At 44.2% G+C, this 17,880-nt stretch overlaps 1 protein-coding gene across 1 annotated transcript in view; it reads left to right on the forward strand.

The window, feature by feature from the left end:
• Nucleotides 1–17,880, forward strand: part of LOC134934147 (uncharacterized) — an 86,140-nt gene that overhangs the window by 43,062 nt on the left and 25,198 nt on the right. The window contains exon 3 of the mRNA XM_063929646.1: nucleotides 8,529–8,871. Within this exon, the coding sequence (XP_063785716.1) occupies nucleotides 8,529–8,871 (343 nt within the window). The remainder of the gene's footprint in view (nucleotides 1–8,528; nucleotides 8,872–17,880) is intronic.

Consider the following 17,880-nt stretch of genomic DNA (forward strand, 5'->3'; position numbering starts at 1 on the left):
CTATATACAGTATACTGGAACTGGTGGACACTGTCAGCAAACTGCTACACTAGTCTAAAAAAAAGGCACCACAGGTATACAATGTAGATGGATGGATAGTATACTTAATGGATGACGAGTGACGATACAGAGGTAGGTACAGCAGTGGCCTACCGTACTGCTATATACAGTATACTGGACCTTGTGGACACTGTCAGCAAACTGCTAAACTAGTCTAAAAAAAAGGCACCACATGTATACAATGTAGATGGATGGATAGTATACTTAATGGATGACGAGTGACGACACAGAGGTAGGTACAGCAGTGGCCTACCGTACTGCTATATACAGTATACTGGACCTGGTGGACACTGTCAGCAAACTGCTAAACTAGTCTAAAAAAAAGGCACCACAGGTATACAATGTAGATGGATGGATAGTATACTTAATGGATGACGAGTGACGACACAGAGGTAGGTACAGCAGTGGCCTACCATACTGCTATATACAGTATACTGGACCTGGTGGACACTGTCAGCAAACTGCTAAACTAGTCTAAAAAAAGGCACCACAGGTATACAATGTAGATGGATGGATAGTATACTTAATGGATGACGAGTGACGACACAGAGGTAGGTACAGCAGTGGCCTACCGTACTGCTATATACAGTATACTGGACCTGGTGGACACTGTCAGCAAACTGCTAAACTAGTCTAAAAAAAAGGCACCACAGGTATACAATGTAGATGGATGGATAGTATACTTAATGGATGACGAGTGACGATACAGAGGTAGGTACAGCAGTGGCCTACCGTACTGCTATATACAGTATACTGGACCTGGTGGACACTGTCAGCAAACTGCTAAACTAGTCTAAAAAAAAGGCACCACAGGTATACAATGTAGATGGATGGATAGTATACTTAATGGATGATGAGTGACGACACAGAGGTAGGTACAGCAGTGGCCTACCGGTCTGCTATATACAGTATACTGGACCTGGTGGACACTGTCAGCAAACTGCTAAACTAGTCTAAAAAAAAGGCACCACAGGTATACAATGTAGATGGATGGATAGTATACTTAATGGATGACGAGTGACGATACAGAGGTAGGTACAGCAGTGGCCTACCGTACTGCTATATACAGTATACTGGACCTGGTGGACACTGTCAGCAAACTGCTAAACTAGTCTAAAAAAAAGGCACCACATGTATACAATGTAGATGGATGGATAGTATACTTAATGGATGACGAGTGACGACACAGAGGTAGGTACAGCAGTGGCCTACCGTACTGCTATATACAGTATACTGGACCTGGTGGACACTGTCAGCAAACTGCTAAACTAGTCTAAAAAAAAGGCACCACAGGTATACAATGTAGATGGATGGATAGTATACTTAATGGATGACGAGTGACGACACAGAGGTAGGTACAGCAGTGGCCTACCATACTGCTATATACAGTATACTGGACCTGGTGGACACTGTCAGCAAACTGCTAAACTAGTCTAAAAAAAAGGCACCACAGGTATACAATGTAGATGGATGGATAGTATACTTAATGGATGACGAGTGACGACACAGAGGTAGGTACAGCAGTGGCCTACCGTACTGCTATATACAGTATACTGGACCTGGTGGACACTGTCAGCAAACTGCTAAACTAGTCTAAAAAAAAGGCACTACAGGTATACAATGTAGATGGATGGATAGTATACTTAATGGATGACGAGTGACGACACAGAGGTAGGTACAGCAGTGGCCTACCGGTCTGCTATATACAGTATACTGGACCTGGTGGACACTGTCAGCAAACTGCTAAACTAGTCTAAAAAAAAGGCACCACAGGTATACAATGTAGATGGATGGATAGTATACTTAATGGATGACGAGTGACGACACAGAGGTAGGTACAGCAGTGGCCTACCGGTCTGCTATATACAGTATACTGGACCTGGTGGACACTGTCAGCAAACTGCTAAACTAGTCTAAAAAAAAGGCACCACAGGTATACAATGTAGATGGATGGATAGTATACTTAATGGATGACGAGTGACGACACAGAGGTAGGTACAGCAGTGGCCTACCGTACTGCTCTATATAGTATACTGGACCTGGTGGACACTGTCAGCAAACTGCTAAACTAAAATGCACCACAGGTATAGGAATGTAGATGGATAGTATACTTAATGGAAGATGACACAGTAGGTACAGCAGTGCACTCTGCACTGTACTCCTCCTATATAAAATTAATTATACTGGTGGTCCCCAGTCCCCACAATAAAGCTGCACACTGTGAGCACAGATATGGAGTGTTTTTCAGGCAGACAAACGTATACTGGTGGTCACTGTCAGCAAAACTCTGCACTGTACTCCTGCTATAGCTGCTCCCCAGTCCCCACAATTAAGCAGTGTGAGCACTCAGCACAGATATATCATGCAGCACACTGAGCACAGATATGGTATGGAGCGTTTTTTTCAGGCAGAGAACGGATAAAAACTAAACTCTGCACTGTACTCCTCCTAACAGCTGCTCCCCAATCCTCCCCACAATTATAGTAATAAACAAGCAATCAAATCAACTGTCTTCTACTAAACGGAGAGGACGCCAGCCACGTCCTCTCCCTATCATCTCCAATGCACGTGTGAAAATGGCGGCGACGCGCGGCTGCTTATATAGAATCCGAATCTCGCGAGAATCCGACAGCGGGATGATGACGTTCGGGCGCGCTCGCGTTAACCGAGCCATATGGGAGAATCCGAGTATGGCTCGGACCCGTGTTAAAAAAGGTGAAGCTCGGGGGGGTTCGGTTTCTCGGAAACCGAACCCACTCATCACTAATATATATATTTTTTTTTTCTGAATTTGTAACCTCAAACTTTGTGTTTTTAATTGGTGCATTGGACTTTTTGCCCCTCCTGTTTGGGGTTTTTGTACAATAAAAATCTTTTACGGTCCTTTTAAACACTTGGTGTGGGACGTGACATTATTGCGGAGTATTAGAGGTTATATACTGTATAGGAAGTAATTTTGGTGATTGTCCTCACGGAGGCTGGTAAGAGAAAGATACCTTGATGTGCTTTGAAAACTTCGACAACACTGTGAGTTGGGGTACGCAAATCATGATTACAATTTAGGAATATTTAAAGATACCTTGATGTGTTTACAATTTACCGATTTCTAGTAAGTCGGGTACGTTTATACTATACCCACCATATCTTGGATTATAACTTCTAAGCATTCACGATCAATTATACTACACATTGGATATATCTTGTTCTTTCCTTCCGGTTACATATGAGTTTGATGTTGTGATTCGATCAGCTTGGAGAATTCTATGGGAAACATGTTAAAGATACCTTTATGTGCTTCAAAACCTTCAGCATCACTGTGAGTGGGGTGCGCCTACCTTTTTCCGGCTAAAGATACCTTTATAAGCTTGCTTCATAATTGGCCTATAGTGAGTGTGGTACGTGCCTCATTGCCTATGCATTACTTTCCATCAATTGAATAAGCCACTGTCAATAGTTTCACATTCACATGATTATTGTGTATAACAAAACTGTATTACACTATTTTCTTGTTTTCACATTTTTTGTGGAGTGGACATCAAGCACTGTATGGATCAAGAGAGGGACATTGAAGAGTCCACTTGAGAGGAATGTATTGCACATATAAGAACTTTATACCAAATTGAAGCGCCTAGGGTTATATACCCCCCCATCTTTTGTTGTGTATTTAGAATTGCTTTAGATGTTTGGTGACATCTTAAGATGGTTAATAATCTAGGGCAGCTACATATAGCGCCGGTGTAGTGGAATTCTCCACCTTTCTCCTTGTTTTATAAGTACAGGAACAAGGTGTCTGCAATTGTACATTCTTGATACACAGCACTGTTATGCAATGATGACAGCGGAGTAACAGTCAATGGAACTCTGGCACAGAAGATTTGGTCACCTTGCATATGACAGTGTTCAAAAGCTACTGAGCAAGATGGTCACAGGAAATTCATAGAAACATAGAATTTGACGGCAGATAAAAACCTCTTAGCCCATATAGTCACTTTTTTTTTTTTTTACTTTTGGTACATCAACCCTCTTTGTTCCTTAGTTCTTTCTAAGGATAATATAGTGCCTATCTCAATCATGATTAAATTGGGTAACAGTCTTAGCCTCTACCACCTCTGATGGGAGGCTATTCCACTTATCCAATACCCTTTCTCTGACATAATCATTCCTCAAATGTAATTTCTACCTACCTCCCTCCAGTTTCAGCACTTTCTCATGTTCTAATTCTTCTCTACTTTGAAGAATATTTCCCTCCTGTACCTTGGTAAAACCTCTGATATATTTGAAAGTTGTCCCCCCTTTCCCTTCTCTGCTCCATAGTCATGTTTACATATTAAGATATTCTAGTATCTTCTGGTAAGTTTTGTGATGTAGGCCCTGCACCAGTTTAGTTGCCCCTCTTTGTACAGTCTCTAATGTATTAATATCCTTCTGAAGATATGTCCTCCAGAACTGAATACAGTATTCTAGATGAGGCCGTACCAATGACCTATACAGTGGCATTATTACTTCTTTCTTTCTGCTGCTGATTCCTCTCCCAATGCAGCCAAGAATCTCACTAGCCTTCCTCATTGCCTTGTTACATTGCTTACCTGCCTTTATGTCACCTGAAATAGTGACTCCTAAATCCCTTTCCTCCTCAGTAGTTTCCAGTATACCTATAATACTATATTTAGCCTTTGTGTTTCTGAGACCTATAGGTAGGGTTGTAATGAAATCTGAGTTTGGTGGACGTGCGGGATGCCAGCCGAACTTTTTTTTAAAGGTGATAAAAGACAATGGGGCAGAGGTATTAACCTGGAGAAGGCATAAGGAAGTGATAAACCAGGGATAAATGCACCAGCCAATCAGCTCCAATATGTAAATTAACAGTTAGGAGTTGATTGGCTGGTGCGTTTATCACCTTGCATTTATCACTGGTTTATCATTTTATTATGCCTTCTCCAGGTTAATACATCTGCCCCAATATGTGAAAAAGTGCTCATAGAACATGATGCAGCCTTCAAAGAAGAAAAGAGAAGATCACCGTCCTCTATTAGAAATAGTTTCAGATAATAATTATTTTATATACGGCGCGTCTTTACTGTTCAAATATTCCTTGAGGGAAACAGAAATAACTCATAGTGTAAAATGTTTTGTAACAAGGACACCCCCCTCAGGTGAACCACTCTTTTATAGAATTTGTGAGAATAACCCAGGATATTAGATGGAAAGCACACCTTATTCTCCCATCTGGTATTTAGTTTACCTTTAGATTATCCTCAACACAGAGGATTGAATCGCCCAGTACTATGTACTAAACTCCCTGTTGTTTGTAAAGTGGCAATGGACTAGCCTTGTAAATGATTACCCCTTTCAAAAAAAGTCCAAGTTCGGCTTGCATCCCGCACTTCTTTACTTTCTACCCGTATTATTTCCTTGTAACCTTTCCCTCCTGTGAATGCACTCCATTTACTATAACTCTCTCTTTCCTATCTAGCAACCAAGTTCTTATCCATTCAACCGTCTTGGAATCCAATTCCAAACTTTTCAGTTTAATTAGTAGGTTGTGGTATGGTTCTTTGTCAAAAGCCTTACTAAAGTCTAGATAAGCTACATATATATCCCCTCTTGATCTATTTCTTTAGTCACATAATCAAAAAAGTAAATAATATTTGTTTGATATATTCTTCACCCAGTGAATCCATGCTGTTTGGGATCCTGTAAATTGATGGATATGAGAGAGTCCACAAATCTTTCTTTTAAGAGTGTTTCCATCAATTACCCTACTACTAATGTAAGGCTCACTGGTCAGTAGTTACTTATAGAGATGAGCGGGTTCGGTTTTACTCAGATTTACTCGGTTCTCAAAACGGCATCTTATTGGCTCACGGACGTCACGTGTTTTGGATAGCCATTAAGAAACATCCGGATTAAACCAAACTGGCGTTAATTCTGGCGTTACATCTGAATCCGCTCATCTCTAGTTACTTACTTCTTCCTTGCTAACACTTTTGTGCAGTGGGACTACATTCACTCTTTTTCAGTCCTCTGGAAAAGCTGCTGTAGCTAATGATTAGTTAAATAATTCTGTTAATGGTGCTACCAGCACACCTTTAAGCTCTTTCAGTAAACTTGTATGTATCCCATCTGGCCTCATTTTCCATGTTCAGTTTTGAAAGTTCTGTTAGGACCTTCTCCTCTGTAAATGTACTTTAATCTACCTTATTTTCCTGAATGTCCATGCAAATTAACTGTGCCTCATTCCCCTCTTCTACGGTAGTGAATACTGATAAAAAATAGTTATTATTTGATCTGCTATTATCTTGTCTTCCTTGACCAGACTCTCGCTCTCTATCTTAAGTATTATTATTCCTCCATTTGATCTTCTCCTTTAACTTATGTACTTAAAAAAAAGTTTTGCTCCTGTACCTACTGACTGGGACATTTTTTCAGTGACTGACACATTGCAACCCAGATGTGAGAGATATATAGTAAAAAACAAAGTAATCCGCTATTTTCCAAGTCAACAAGCAGAGCAATCTAGGACATCTTAGTCGCGATGGTGCACACCTTGGTCACTTACGGATATATACACAATTTTACTGCCAATATGAAGGATATCAAAGGAGTCCTTATTTTCGCTGCACACGTGTTAATATTTCCCACTTAATTACACATAGATATTTAGCATGAGCCTCACAGGCTCACAAGTACAATAAAAATCACGGAGAATAAGCCAAAATTTAATCCAAAAAATATCTTTAAGTCTTGGGTCACAAAATTATATTACATATATTGTCATTATAAGGGTATATTCAATACCTGTTAGATCCTTTCCAACAGAAAGGATCCAACAGGTCAGTATTCAATGCCTGTCAGGTTTGGCCCGTTCCCAACAATGGTACTCTGACTTTCTTTAAAGTCAGATTGACACTGTCAGAAATGGGGCTAAAACCTGTCAGGTTTGGCCACGCTTCCGACAGCCAACATGGATTCTGACAATCCACATGGTTTCCGGCAAGTTGGGGATTCCCAACTTGTCGGAAAAAATCAGCCGACATTGAATAGATTGGAAACCCTTTGTAACCTAAACCTGTCAGAAGCTGCCGTTAATGAATACACCCTATAATTGCAAAACACTTTCAGAAATTAAATAAAATAAAAATAAGTGTCAGAAATCCAAATCTTATGACAGTGACCTAAGAAACTTCTGTGTATGTGTGTGTGTGGATGGGGGGGGGGGGGGTTTCACAAAAATAAGAGGTAAGACTCATTCCCAGCTTGTAGCTGCTTCCCCAAAGAGTGAACAACTTTCTTAATTTCAACAGACATTTTATCTTTACAGGAGGCTGCTCCTTGTCCCCCACCTTTGGAATTAACTCTCAGTACCAAAATTGATTGGTGCAGCCTCCCTTAGATGGGTGCATAACCCCTTTATTTTTTCAACACAGGGTAAGTTTGTCAAACTAGCAGGGTTTCTTATCACTTCTTTGGACATTTTCGTCCCCTTTTAGCCACATGGTCTGTAGCCCAGGCAATATGTGATCTTTCTCTAGTTCACGCATGACCCCCTGCTGTATAGTAAACACACATTATTTTACACCCATGGCAAATATCTTGGCTCAGATCAAATATACCCCTTTCAAATCAAAATCCCACGTACAGTACAACTCATGATTTTGATCATGAATCAATCCCAAGTGCAACCCGGCTCAGAACCCTTTTAACACAGGCAGCTAAACCTGGGTTATTCCTGGGTCCAGCTGTTCGCAGATGATGTCATCTCCATGTACTACTGCAAGCAGCCAATCCAGAGAACAGGTCTCAGTGGCATTTGTTCTCAGATAGGGGCTGCCATTGATCTGTGTTCTGCATGCACAGTGCAGAGTTGCTCCTGAGTCTCCTCATCAGAGTCACAAGACTCAACATGTCCATGATGCAGATGAGGAAACACAGGAGCTGCTCTGCACTATATGCAGAGGTGAGTACAGAGGGGGAGGGGGGCATTTATTTGTAACATACAGTATAGGGAACATTGTGGAGCATATTAGGGGGCATTTTGTGGCACTGTAGTGCAATGTAAAAGGTATTGTGGCAGTGGAATGTCAATTTTATTGGAGGTGGCCCCAGAATTTAGTTGCACTAGGACCCCCACAAGCTTTAATCCATCCCTGTTTTGGGCAGCAGACCTGCCTGCCCTGGGATACTAGATGGTGACCACTGTGGAAGAGAATAGTTCCATGTTCATTTTTGGAGATACACCCTTATGTAAAACCAGTGTAACCTCTGAAATATCCTTCTCAGGTAATTGTTTAGTAACTTTGGTTTCTTTGATTTTCTAATCCTACAGCTGTTTTTATACCTTTATGGTTATGTATCCACTTAAAAAATGTTCAAAATCAAAAAGAGAATTTGCTAAGTAGTTGTACTGTTCCAAGTCTTTGCACAAACCAGAAACTGGTCTGACCATCTATATCATCTTTTCTCCACAGATGGGGAACATGGGGTAATTCTGTAAAATGTAGCAATGGCCACATTCAGTCATACAAAGCCAAAGTGGAGGAGAATCAGGGCAAGGGAGATGACACGGCTCTCAACAACATCATCGTGCAGTGCTCCAACGGCCAACAACTGGAGGCGCACGGAGGCCCTTGGGGGTCATATGGAGTTTGGAGCAAGGGTTGCAAGTTCGGCGTCTGTGGGATTAAAACCAGGGTGGGCCTGATCAGGGAAATGGAGATGACACCGCCCTTAATGACTTGCAGATGCATTGCTGTTGTGAATGATGATGTACCATTCCAAAGTGTCTATCTCATACTTCTCAATTCGTCCCATCATGGATAAGGCTAAACTCACACCAGTGATGGTGGGTTGATGTTCTGGGTTGTCCAACATGTTTAAATCTAAATAAAATACTTAAAAAATAATAAAAGTAAATTTCAGAACACATTGTTGAATGAAAAAGTATTTTAAGCCTTGTTCTCTCCAGTATGATGACATAACTATAGGAGCGGACAGGGCAAAAAAAAACAGTAAAGAACAAAATGCTGCAACTTTTTACTCAACTGGGTGGCTCAAAAAATATATATATATTAAGCAACTAAAAGAACGGATTAGTCTTCATGGATCTGATTCCGAGATGGAATGCAAGTTTTAATGCAGGTTTAACATTCCGCACATTCACCAAAGAATGTCTGTGAATGCATCGAGTCAGGTATATGCACACAGAGTTCACTAGTCAATATGGAAAGATCCGTCCGTCAGTGGAGCACATAGGGGGTCATTCCGAGTTGATCGCTCGCTAGCAATTTTTAGCAGTCATGCAAACGCATTGTCGCCACCCACTGGGGAGTGTATTTTCGCTTTGCAGAAGTACGAACGCCTGTGCAGCAGAGCTCCTGCAAAAACATTTTGTGCAAAACAAGACCAGCCCTGGACTTACTCTTCGTGTGCATTGATTCTAGCGTTGGAGGGTTGGCTTTTGATGTCACACACCCGCCCAGCGTTCGCCTAGCCACGCCTGCGTTTGCCCTGGCACGCCTGCGTTTTTCCAAACACTCCCAGAAAACGGTCAGTTGACACCCAGAAACACCCCCTTCCTGTCAATCTTCCTGCGTTGTGCCGTGCAACTAAAAGCTTCGCTAGAATCTGTGCAAAACCACAAAGGACTTTGAACCCGTACGTCACGTGTGCGCATTGAGGTGCATACGCATGCGCAGGAATGCAGATTTTTAGCCTGATCGATGCGCTGCGAACAACGGCAGCTAGCGATCAACTGAATGACCCCCATGGAAAGATCCATCTGTCAGTGGAGCACATTATCCATAACAAAGGTGTTTCATAACTGGGCAGCAATCATCAGTGCCGTAACTAGACATTTTAGCGCTTTGTGCAAGAAACAGCATTGGCACCCACCACCATATTTATAATAGGGCCAGTGCGCGCTGCAAAATAACAGGGGTGTGGCTTCATGGGGAAGGGGATGTGGCCACAAAATATTACCAATTCATATTACGCTGTACAGTACTCTCCATTATTCAAATTACGAAGCACAGTAGTGCCATTTACACACATTATACCAGGTAGAGCCCTATTTTACACATTACTCCAGGTAAAGCCCGTCACATATTACGCCAGGTAGAGCCCCTTTTACACATTACAGCAGCTAGAGCCCCCATTTACACATTACAGCAGCTAGAGCCCCCTTTTACACATTACAGCAGCTAGAACCCCCATTTACACATTACAGCAGCTAGAGCCCCCTTTTACACATTACGGAAGGTAGAGTCCCCTTTTGTACATTACGGAAGGTGGAGTACCCTTTTACACATTACGGAAGGTAGAGTCCCCTTTTACACATTCCGGAAGGTAGAGTCCCCTTTTACACATTCCGGAAGGTAGAGTCCCCTTTTACACATTCCGGAAGGTAGAGTCCCCTTTTAGACATTACGGCAGTTAGAGTGCTGGCTGGAGGGTGCCAGGAGGGCCATTGACTTGGCAGATTGCAGCAATTTAGTGTTCGGCAGCAGAAGACCTGAAGGTAAGCCCATTTACACCAACCACCAGTCTTTATTAGCTGGCCTTTCAAGATACTGCAATACTGGCATCAGGGAGCATTATCTCACTGCACCAGCAGTACTCTGAAGGCAAGCTAGACTGTAAAACCCACATCAGGAGCCTTGCCTCACTTCATCAGCATCTCTGAGGGCTTCAATGTATTGATGTTCTTAGTCCTTGTAGCCCATCAATTGTCAGGTGGTGGAGACAGAGGCTGAATTGAGCAAGAGAGGCATAATCGCCAGTACACTAGGTTGCATTGAAGGGACATTATGCAGGTGGTACTGTGTCTGACCTCACATTATTTAGTCAGTATATACACCTGCACCACGAGCAGGAACCTCTCTCTCCACCAGTGTGCTGCAGCTTTCACCTCCCAAATAGAGCAAGAGGGATCAGTACCGCACAGGGACTAACTTTTAGATTGAGAGTGAGAATGCATATACTACTCCAGATTACCATCTGCAAACTTTCTAGCCACCACCTTGTGACAACCCCCCCCCACACACACTCAGCCTGTCCCTTACACACACAGTCTATTCCCCTAATGCACACACACACTCAGCCTGCCCCCCCCCACACACACACACTCACACACTCAGCCTGTCCCCCCAAACACAGTCTGTTCCCTCAATGCACACACACACTCAGCCTGCCCCCCCCCCACACACAGTCTGTTCCCCCAATGCACAATCACACACACAGCCTGTCCCCCCTACACACGCACACACAGCCTGTCCCATACACACACACCCTGTGTGTGTCTCACACACACACACACACTCAGATTGTCCCATACACACACAGCCTACCCCCCCCCCACACACACACACACACACACATTTATACTGTCCCATACACACACAGCCTGTCCCCCCCCCACACACACACACACACACACACACACACTCCGACTGTCCCATACACACACAGCCTGCCCCCCCCCCCACACACACACACACACACACACTCAGACTGTCCCATACACACACGGCCTGCCCCCCCCCCCCACACACACTCAGACAGTCCCATACACACAGAGCCTGTCCACAACACACACGCACACACTGCCTGTCCCATACACACAAAGCCTGTCCCCCCCACACACGCACACACAGCCTGTCCCCTACACACTCAGCCTGTCCCCCCCACACACACGCACACACAGCCTGTCCCATACACACTCAGCCTTTCCACCCCACACACGAACACACAGTTTGTCCCATAGACACACAGCCAGTCCGCCCCACACACGCACACACAGCCTGTCACCTACACACACAGTCTGTTGCCCCAATGCACACATACACAGCCTGTCCCCCCTCACACACAGTCTGTCTCCCTCTCACGCACACACTCAGACTGTCCCGTACACACACAGCCTGTACCCTCCCACACACACACACACACACACACACACACACACACACACACACTCAGACTGTCCCATATACACAGCCTGTCCCCACACACACACTCAGACTGTCCCATACACTCACAGCCTGTCCCCCCACACACACAGTCAGACTGTCCCATACACACACAGCCTGTCCTCCCCCCCACACACACACGCACACTCAGACTGTCCCCTACACACACAGCCTGCCCCCACACACGCACACTCAGACTGTTCCATACACACACAGCCTGCCCCCACACATGCACACTCAGACTGTCCCCTACACACACAGCCTGTCCCCCCCACACACACACACGCACACTCAGACTGTCCCCTACACACACAGCCTGCCCCCATACACGCACACTCAGACTGTTCCATACACACACAGCCTGCCCCCACACATGCACACTCAGACTGTCCCATACACATACAGCCTGTCCCCCCACACACACACACACACACACACACACACACACACACACACACACACACTGTCCCATACACACACAGCCTGTCCCCCACTTACACACACACACACACACACACACACACAGACTATCCCATACACACACAGCCTGTCCCCCACACACACACACATTCAGGGGGATATTCAATTTGGCATGAAGCTGGCAGGTGATAAGTATCGCTGCCGGGGGCTATTTAATTGCCCCCGATAAGCCGGCCCGTGGCGTGTGCCGCAGCTTATTGGGGATTTTGCTTCACCTGCCTCCGGTAGGCAAAGCAAAATGCCCGATAACATCCCCGTTTTCATCCGAAAACTGTGCTATTTCACCCGAAAACACAAAGGTTTCACTGAACCTGTGTGTTTACGGGTGTAAAAGGACTTGTTACCGGTCGAGCTAATTAAATAGCCTGACCGCAGCACCCGAAGAAACATCGGGGGTTTTTACTCCCGATGTCTCTTCGGGCCAAATTGAATATGCCAGTCAGACTGTCTCATACACACACACACACACACACACACACACACACAGACTGTCCCATACATACACAGCCTGTCCCCACCCACACACACTCACATACACACACTCAGACTGTCCCATACACACACGGCCTGTCCACTCCACACACGCACACAGCCAGTCCTATACACACACAGCCTGTCCCCCCCACACACGCACACACAGCCTGTCCCCTACACACTCAGTCTGTCTCCCCACACTCGCACACACAGACTGTCCCCTACACACTCAGCCTTTACCCCCCACACACGCACACACAGACTGTCCCCTACACACTCAGCCTTTACCCCCCACACACGCACACACAGACTGTCCCCTACACACTCAGCCTTTACCCCCCACACACGCACACACAGACTGTCCCCTACACACTCAGCCTTTACCCCCCACACACGCACACACAGACTGTCCCCTACACTCTCAGCCTTTACCCCCCACACACGCACACACAGACTGTCCCCTACACACTCAGCCTTTACCCCCCACACACGCACACACAGACTGTCCCCTACACACTCAGCCTTTACCCCCCACACACGCACACACAGACTGTCCCATACACACACAGCCTGTCCCCCCCACACGCACACACAGTCTGTCCCATAGACACACAGCCTGTCCCCCCCAAACACGCACACACATCCTGTCCCCTACACACACAGTCTGTTCCCCTAATGCACAGACACACACAGCCTGTCCCCCCCTCTCACACAGTCTGTCTCCCCCTCACACACACACAAACTCAGACTGTCCCATACACACACACAGCCTGTCCCCCCACACACACACTCAGACTGTCCCATATACACAAAGCCTGCCCCACACACAACACAGACACACACACTCAGACTGTCCCAAACACACACAGCCTGTCCCCCCCACACACACACACACACACACACACACACACACACACTCACACTTTCCAATACACACACACACACATGCACAAACACCCAGACTGTCCCATACACACACAGCCTATCCCCCACTCACACACACACACACACACACACACACACACACACACACACACACTGTTCCATACACACACAGCCTGTCCTCTCTAAATGTTGATTTACTTACAGGACTAATAGCAACACTTTAAAAATACATTCAATCCACTTTAAAATAGAGCCGCTGCGGCCGCTGTATGCAATCCTTAACCTACGTACTTAATACTCAGTTTGCATACAAAGTCCCGTACCGTGTACGCACTTTGCGTACTAACGCCGCGACAGACTACAGAGTACACGCGGTGCATACACACACAACGATACGCCGTGAGCACTATGCAGCTTCACGTGTGTCTGGAATACACTTACAAATCTAGCAGGGAAAAGAGACATGACACCAATTGTATTTAGGAAGTTAGGATCCAACCCGCCAACATACAATTAATAAAAAGGGAGTTACAACAAAGATAGAATTACAATAACAGAAAAGAGTCTACAATACAATGGTACATATGTTTGGTTTTGCCAGTGCCACGTGGTCCCGGTGCTCAGGTCTATTAGGCACGATGACCCTTCAGAGAGAGAGATTACCGACTGGCTAGGCAGCTTGGCTTTTTATACAGTTGATCAAAACATAATACAATAGACACTGTGTGCTCTTCTTCCATTGGTTCGGGGGTGGGACATATCCTGTGCACTGGGGATCATTGGTCAGCTCAAGAGGTGGGCGATGGCTAAGACTTGAGATTTGATTTCTGTTGTTTGCATCTGAGTTCCCGCCCCATGACCAGTTAAACCCATCACATTAATCATACATAAATCTGGTATTATTAATAACTTATTGTTGCAATATGTGACAATATTCTTATTCCCACCAGATTAATGTTTACGTGACTCTGAACAATATGATCCCACACATGATATGATTATCTATTTCCATCCTCAAGATATATATATATATATATATATATATATATATATATATATATATAGTTAGCTCTTATTAACCGTGGCCACTAGCTTTCTCATGCACCCCTGTGTGGACTTTATTATCCTGAACCTGTCTCAGCTGTTTCTTAGCAATCATCTTTGAGCCAGTGCAATAGGTGACTAGTGTGCCTTTAAAAGCCATAAAGTCTGTGGCAGGTACACATTAAATCTAGCAGGCAGATGAGTTGTGTAACAGCAGTGAAGTAGTCAGGTTTTAAGACTCTGTGATAGTGTAGGACCTGCATGAAGGTGGGGTACCTTGAAAATCGGTATGCAGGCTTCCGTGCATTGGCCAATCCACCAACTAAACCCCCATCATTTATTTATTGAATTGTTGAGGATAAGTGAGTTTACTTTGGTGAGTGCTGGGTTCTTTGTTTGTATTTATTAGAGCGATGTGGTCATGGGCTACATGCACCCCGCCCTGTGAGTGGTAAGTACAGCTGTGTACCCCGCTTTTGTGGTGGAGAGTGCTGTGTTACATGCACCCCACCCTGTGAGTGGTAAGTGCATAGCTGTGCCCCGCTTCTGGTGTGGTGAGTGCTGTGGTTTTTTCTCTGTGTGTATATATATATATATATACATACATTCCTGTTATTACAATTTGTTAGGGAACATATATATATACATACATACATACACATATATATATATATATATAAACACACACATTTCAAAGAGTTCAGACCATGAATTACCTTAGCTATCTAAATGTCTGGTTTGTAATTTGTCAGCTATTGCAAATTGAGTTTCTCTTCAAACTAGCTTCCTGGGTATTGTCTTTTTGTTTGTCCTGTCTTCAGATAAGACAATGGCAATCCAGTATTTATTGTCTTCGACAGATACTGGACAACTCTAGGACAATGGGAGTAACCAAAGTTATTTGCCTTCTTCATATGATTTCAAAGCTTTGCATAAACAAGGCCGTCTGGTACATTGTATTAGAGTTTCTAGGAGGATAATTTATGTGTGAACCATCTTCATGCTATTAGAAGTAAGAGCAGACAGTGGGTGATTTATGCATTATATGGATAAAATATGTGATATGTCTCTGTGTCTTTTCTATGCGAGTACAAATGCCTCCGTAATTACTCATACCACATGCTAAAACGCATGACCGTGTGAGCGATCATACACAATTTGCGAATATGTGCATGCACGGCAAAATAAGTATGTGCACGGAGGCCATCTGTGTGATGTTTGTATGTGATGTGTGTACTGTAATATTTTCCGACTTCGACAGTCCACCCTTTGGCAGTCATCAATAACTGCCACTAACTGATCAATAAACAGAAAAAAAATATGACCTATACAATATATACAAAAGCTTGGATGATTGGGGGAGAGCGGTAGGTGGGAAATGTGTAACCTAGTGGGATAGTAAAAAGCATGTATGTATGAATCAATGTCTGCGGGGCATGTATCATTGTGCCGTTTATGTTCTAAATAAGCTTCGAGGTATTGCGAAGTATACATTAAATCCTTCTCATCACGTATTAAGGGTCTGTAAATGGGCAAACAAACACTACCGAGCTCTTTTCGGCTTCTTGTTCCAACAAATGGGGTGCTCATTTAGTTGATGATACATGGAGGGGGAACGTATGTAAGTGCTAGTATATGTGGATATCACCTGTCGACTATGTGTGCCATTAACTGGAGGTTGCAGAGATGAAGAGAAGACACATATATAAAAATACATTCACATAAACATTGGGTAGGGCTGACGTCTTTTCCGGTTGGATGTATCTGGGCAGAGGGGGAGACAGAGAAAAACGGGTGAAAGAAACAGGCCATGAAATTCATTTTTACAATCCTTATCATTTCACAGTTTCTATTGATGGATCATAAATCAAATCTGCTGCTGTAAAAGCGCTCTAGCTCCTTAGACTCATCAAATTTGTTCTGTGCTTGCGCTGCGTTAGAATTTGAAGACACTTGAATATGAGGCCAATAATTATGATGACTCCCAGGATACAAAGGAGAAACTTCCCCACACTCATTAATGACATTTTGAGCCCACTCTCCTAAACCTGAGAACCATTTGCGTGGGTTCAACCATGAGACCCAGCCAGTCAGTTCATTACCCACAGTCGCTAAGGTAAGATTGTGCTTCCTCCTGAACTCCCACTTCAACTGCAAGGTCTCGTCCATCTTCTGATCGATGATCTCCGTGGGGTCATCAGTGCTGTTTGTAATATATGTACAGCACTTCACACCATATTGAGTTGCCAGAGTAACACAGTACCCACCTGTCACGGCTTTAACATAATTAAGGACCATTCTGTGCTGGACCAGCTCCTTCTTGTAGGCTTGTAACTCCCTTCCTGTATACCTGAAGGTGTCATCATACATCTCGGTGCTATTATCTATAAAGTTTGCTAGCGTATTGATGTACCTATAATTTATAGTTCCTCTGGCAGTACGGGTGATATCTAATGTGAGAAGGAACCGAATCCCCGTGGATTCATGGATCAAATCAGAGGCTGCGTGCAATGCCCTATCTATGAGGTGTCTCTTGATGATGTGTTCATAGTGAGTATGAGTATAAGGAGTCTGAGCGCTGCGGTGAACGTCTTTCATTTTGTCGTGGGTTATGGTCATGACCTCTGGTAGTACTCTCCCAATATAACACAATCCCTCAGAGCTCGGAGTAAGCCACTTGTACGCTTTCCTCCCACATATGAAATAGGCATTTTCTGGGAGAACATAGGGGACAAAATGTAACATAACCATATTGCAAACTTTCCATGCAAAGAAACCAATCCCTAGTTCTCTCATTTGTTCAGTACAAGTATCGGGCTGGATGATGTGGGCACAATACCCCTGCGATACCTTTCCAACCCACATGGTTTTACTTCCAAGTGTATACCGGTACCAAAATACTTTCCACTGTTGGCTATCTTGCGTACAAGTTCAGAGTCAATAGGAATCCTATCAGCTCTGTGTGAAAAGGTCA

Source organism: Pseudophryne corroboree, chromosome 6 (assembly GCF_028390025.1).
Source record: "Pseudophryne corroboree isolate aPseCor3 chromosome 6, aPseCor3.hap2, whole genome shotgun sequence".
Taxonomy (NCBI): domain Eukaryota; kingdom Metazoa; phylum Chordata; class Amphibia; order Anura; family Myobatrachidae; genus Pseudophryne; species Pseudophryne corroboree.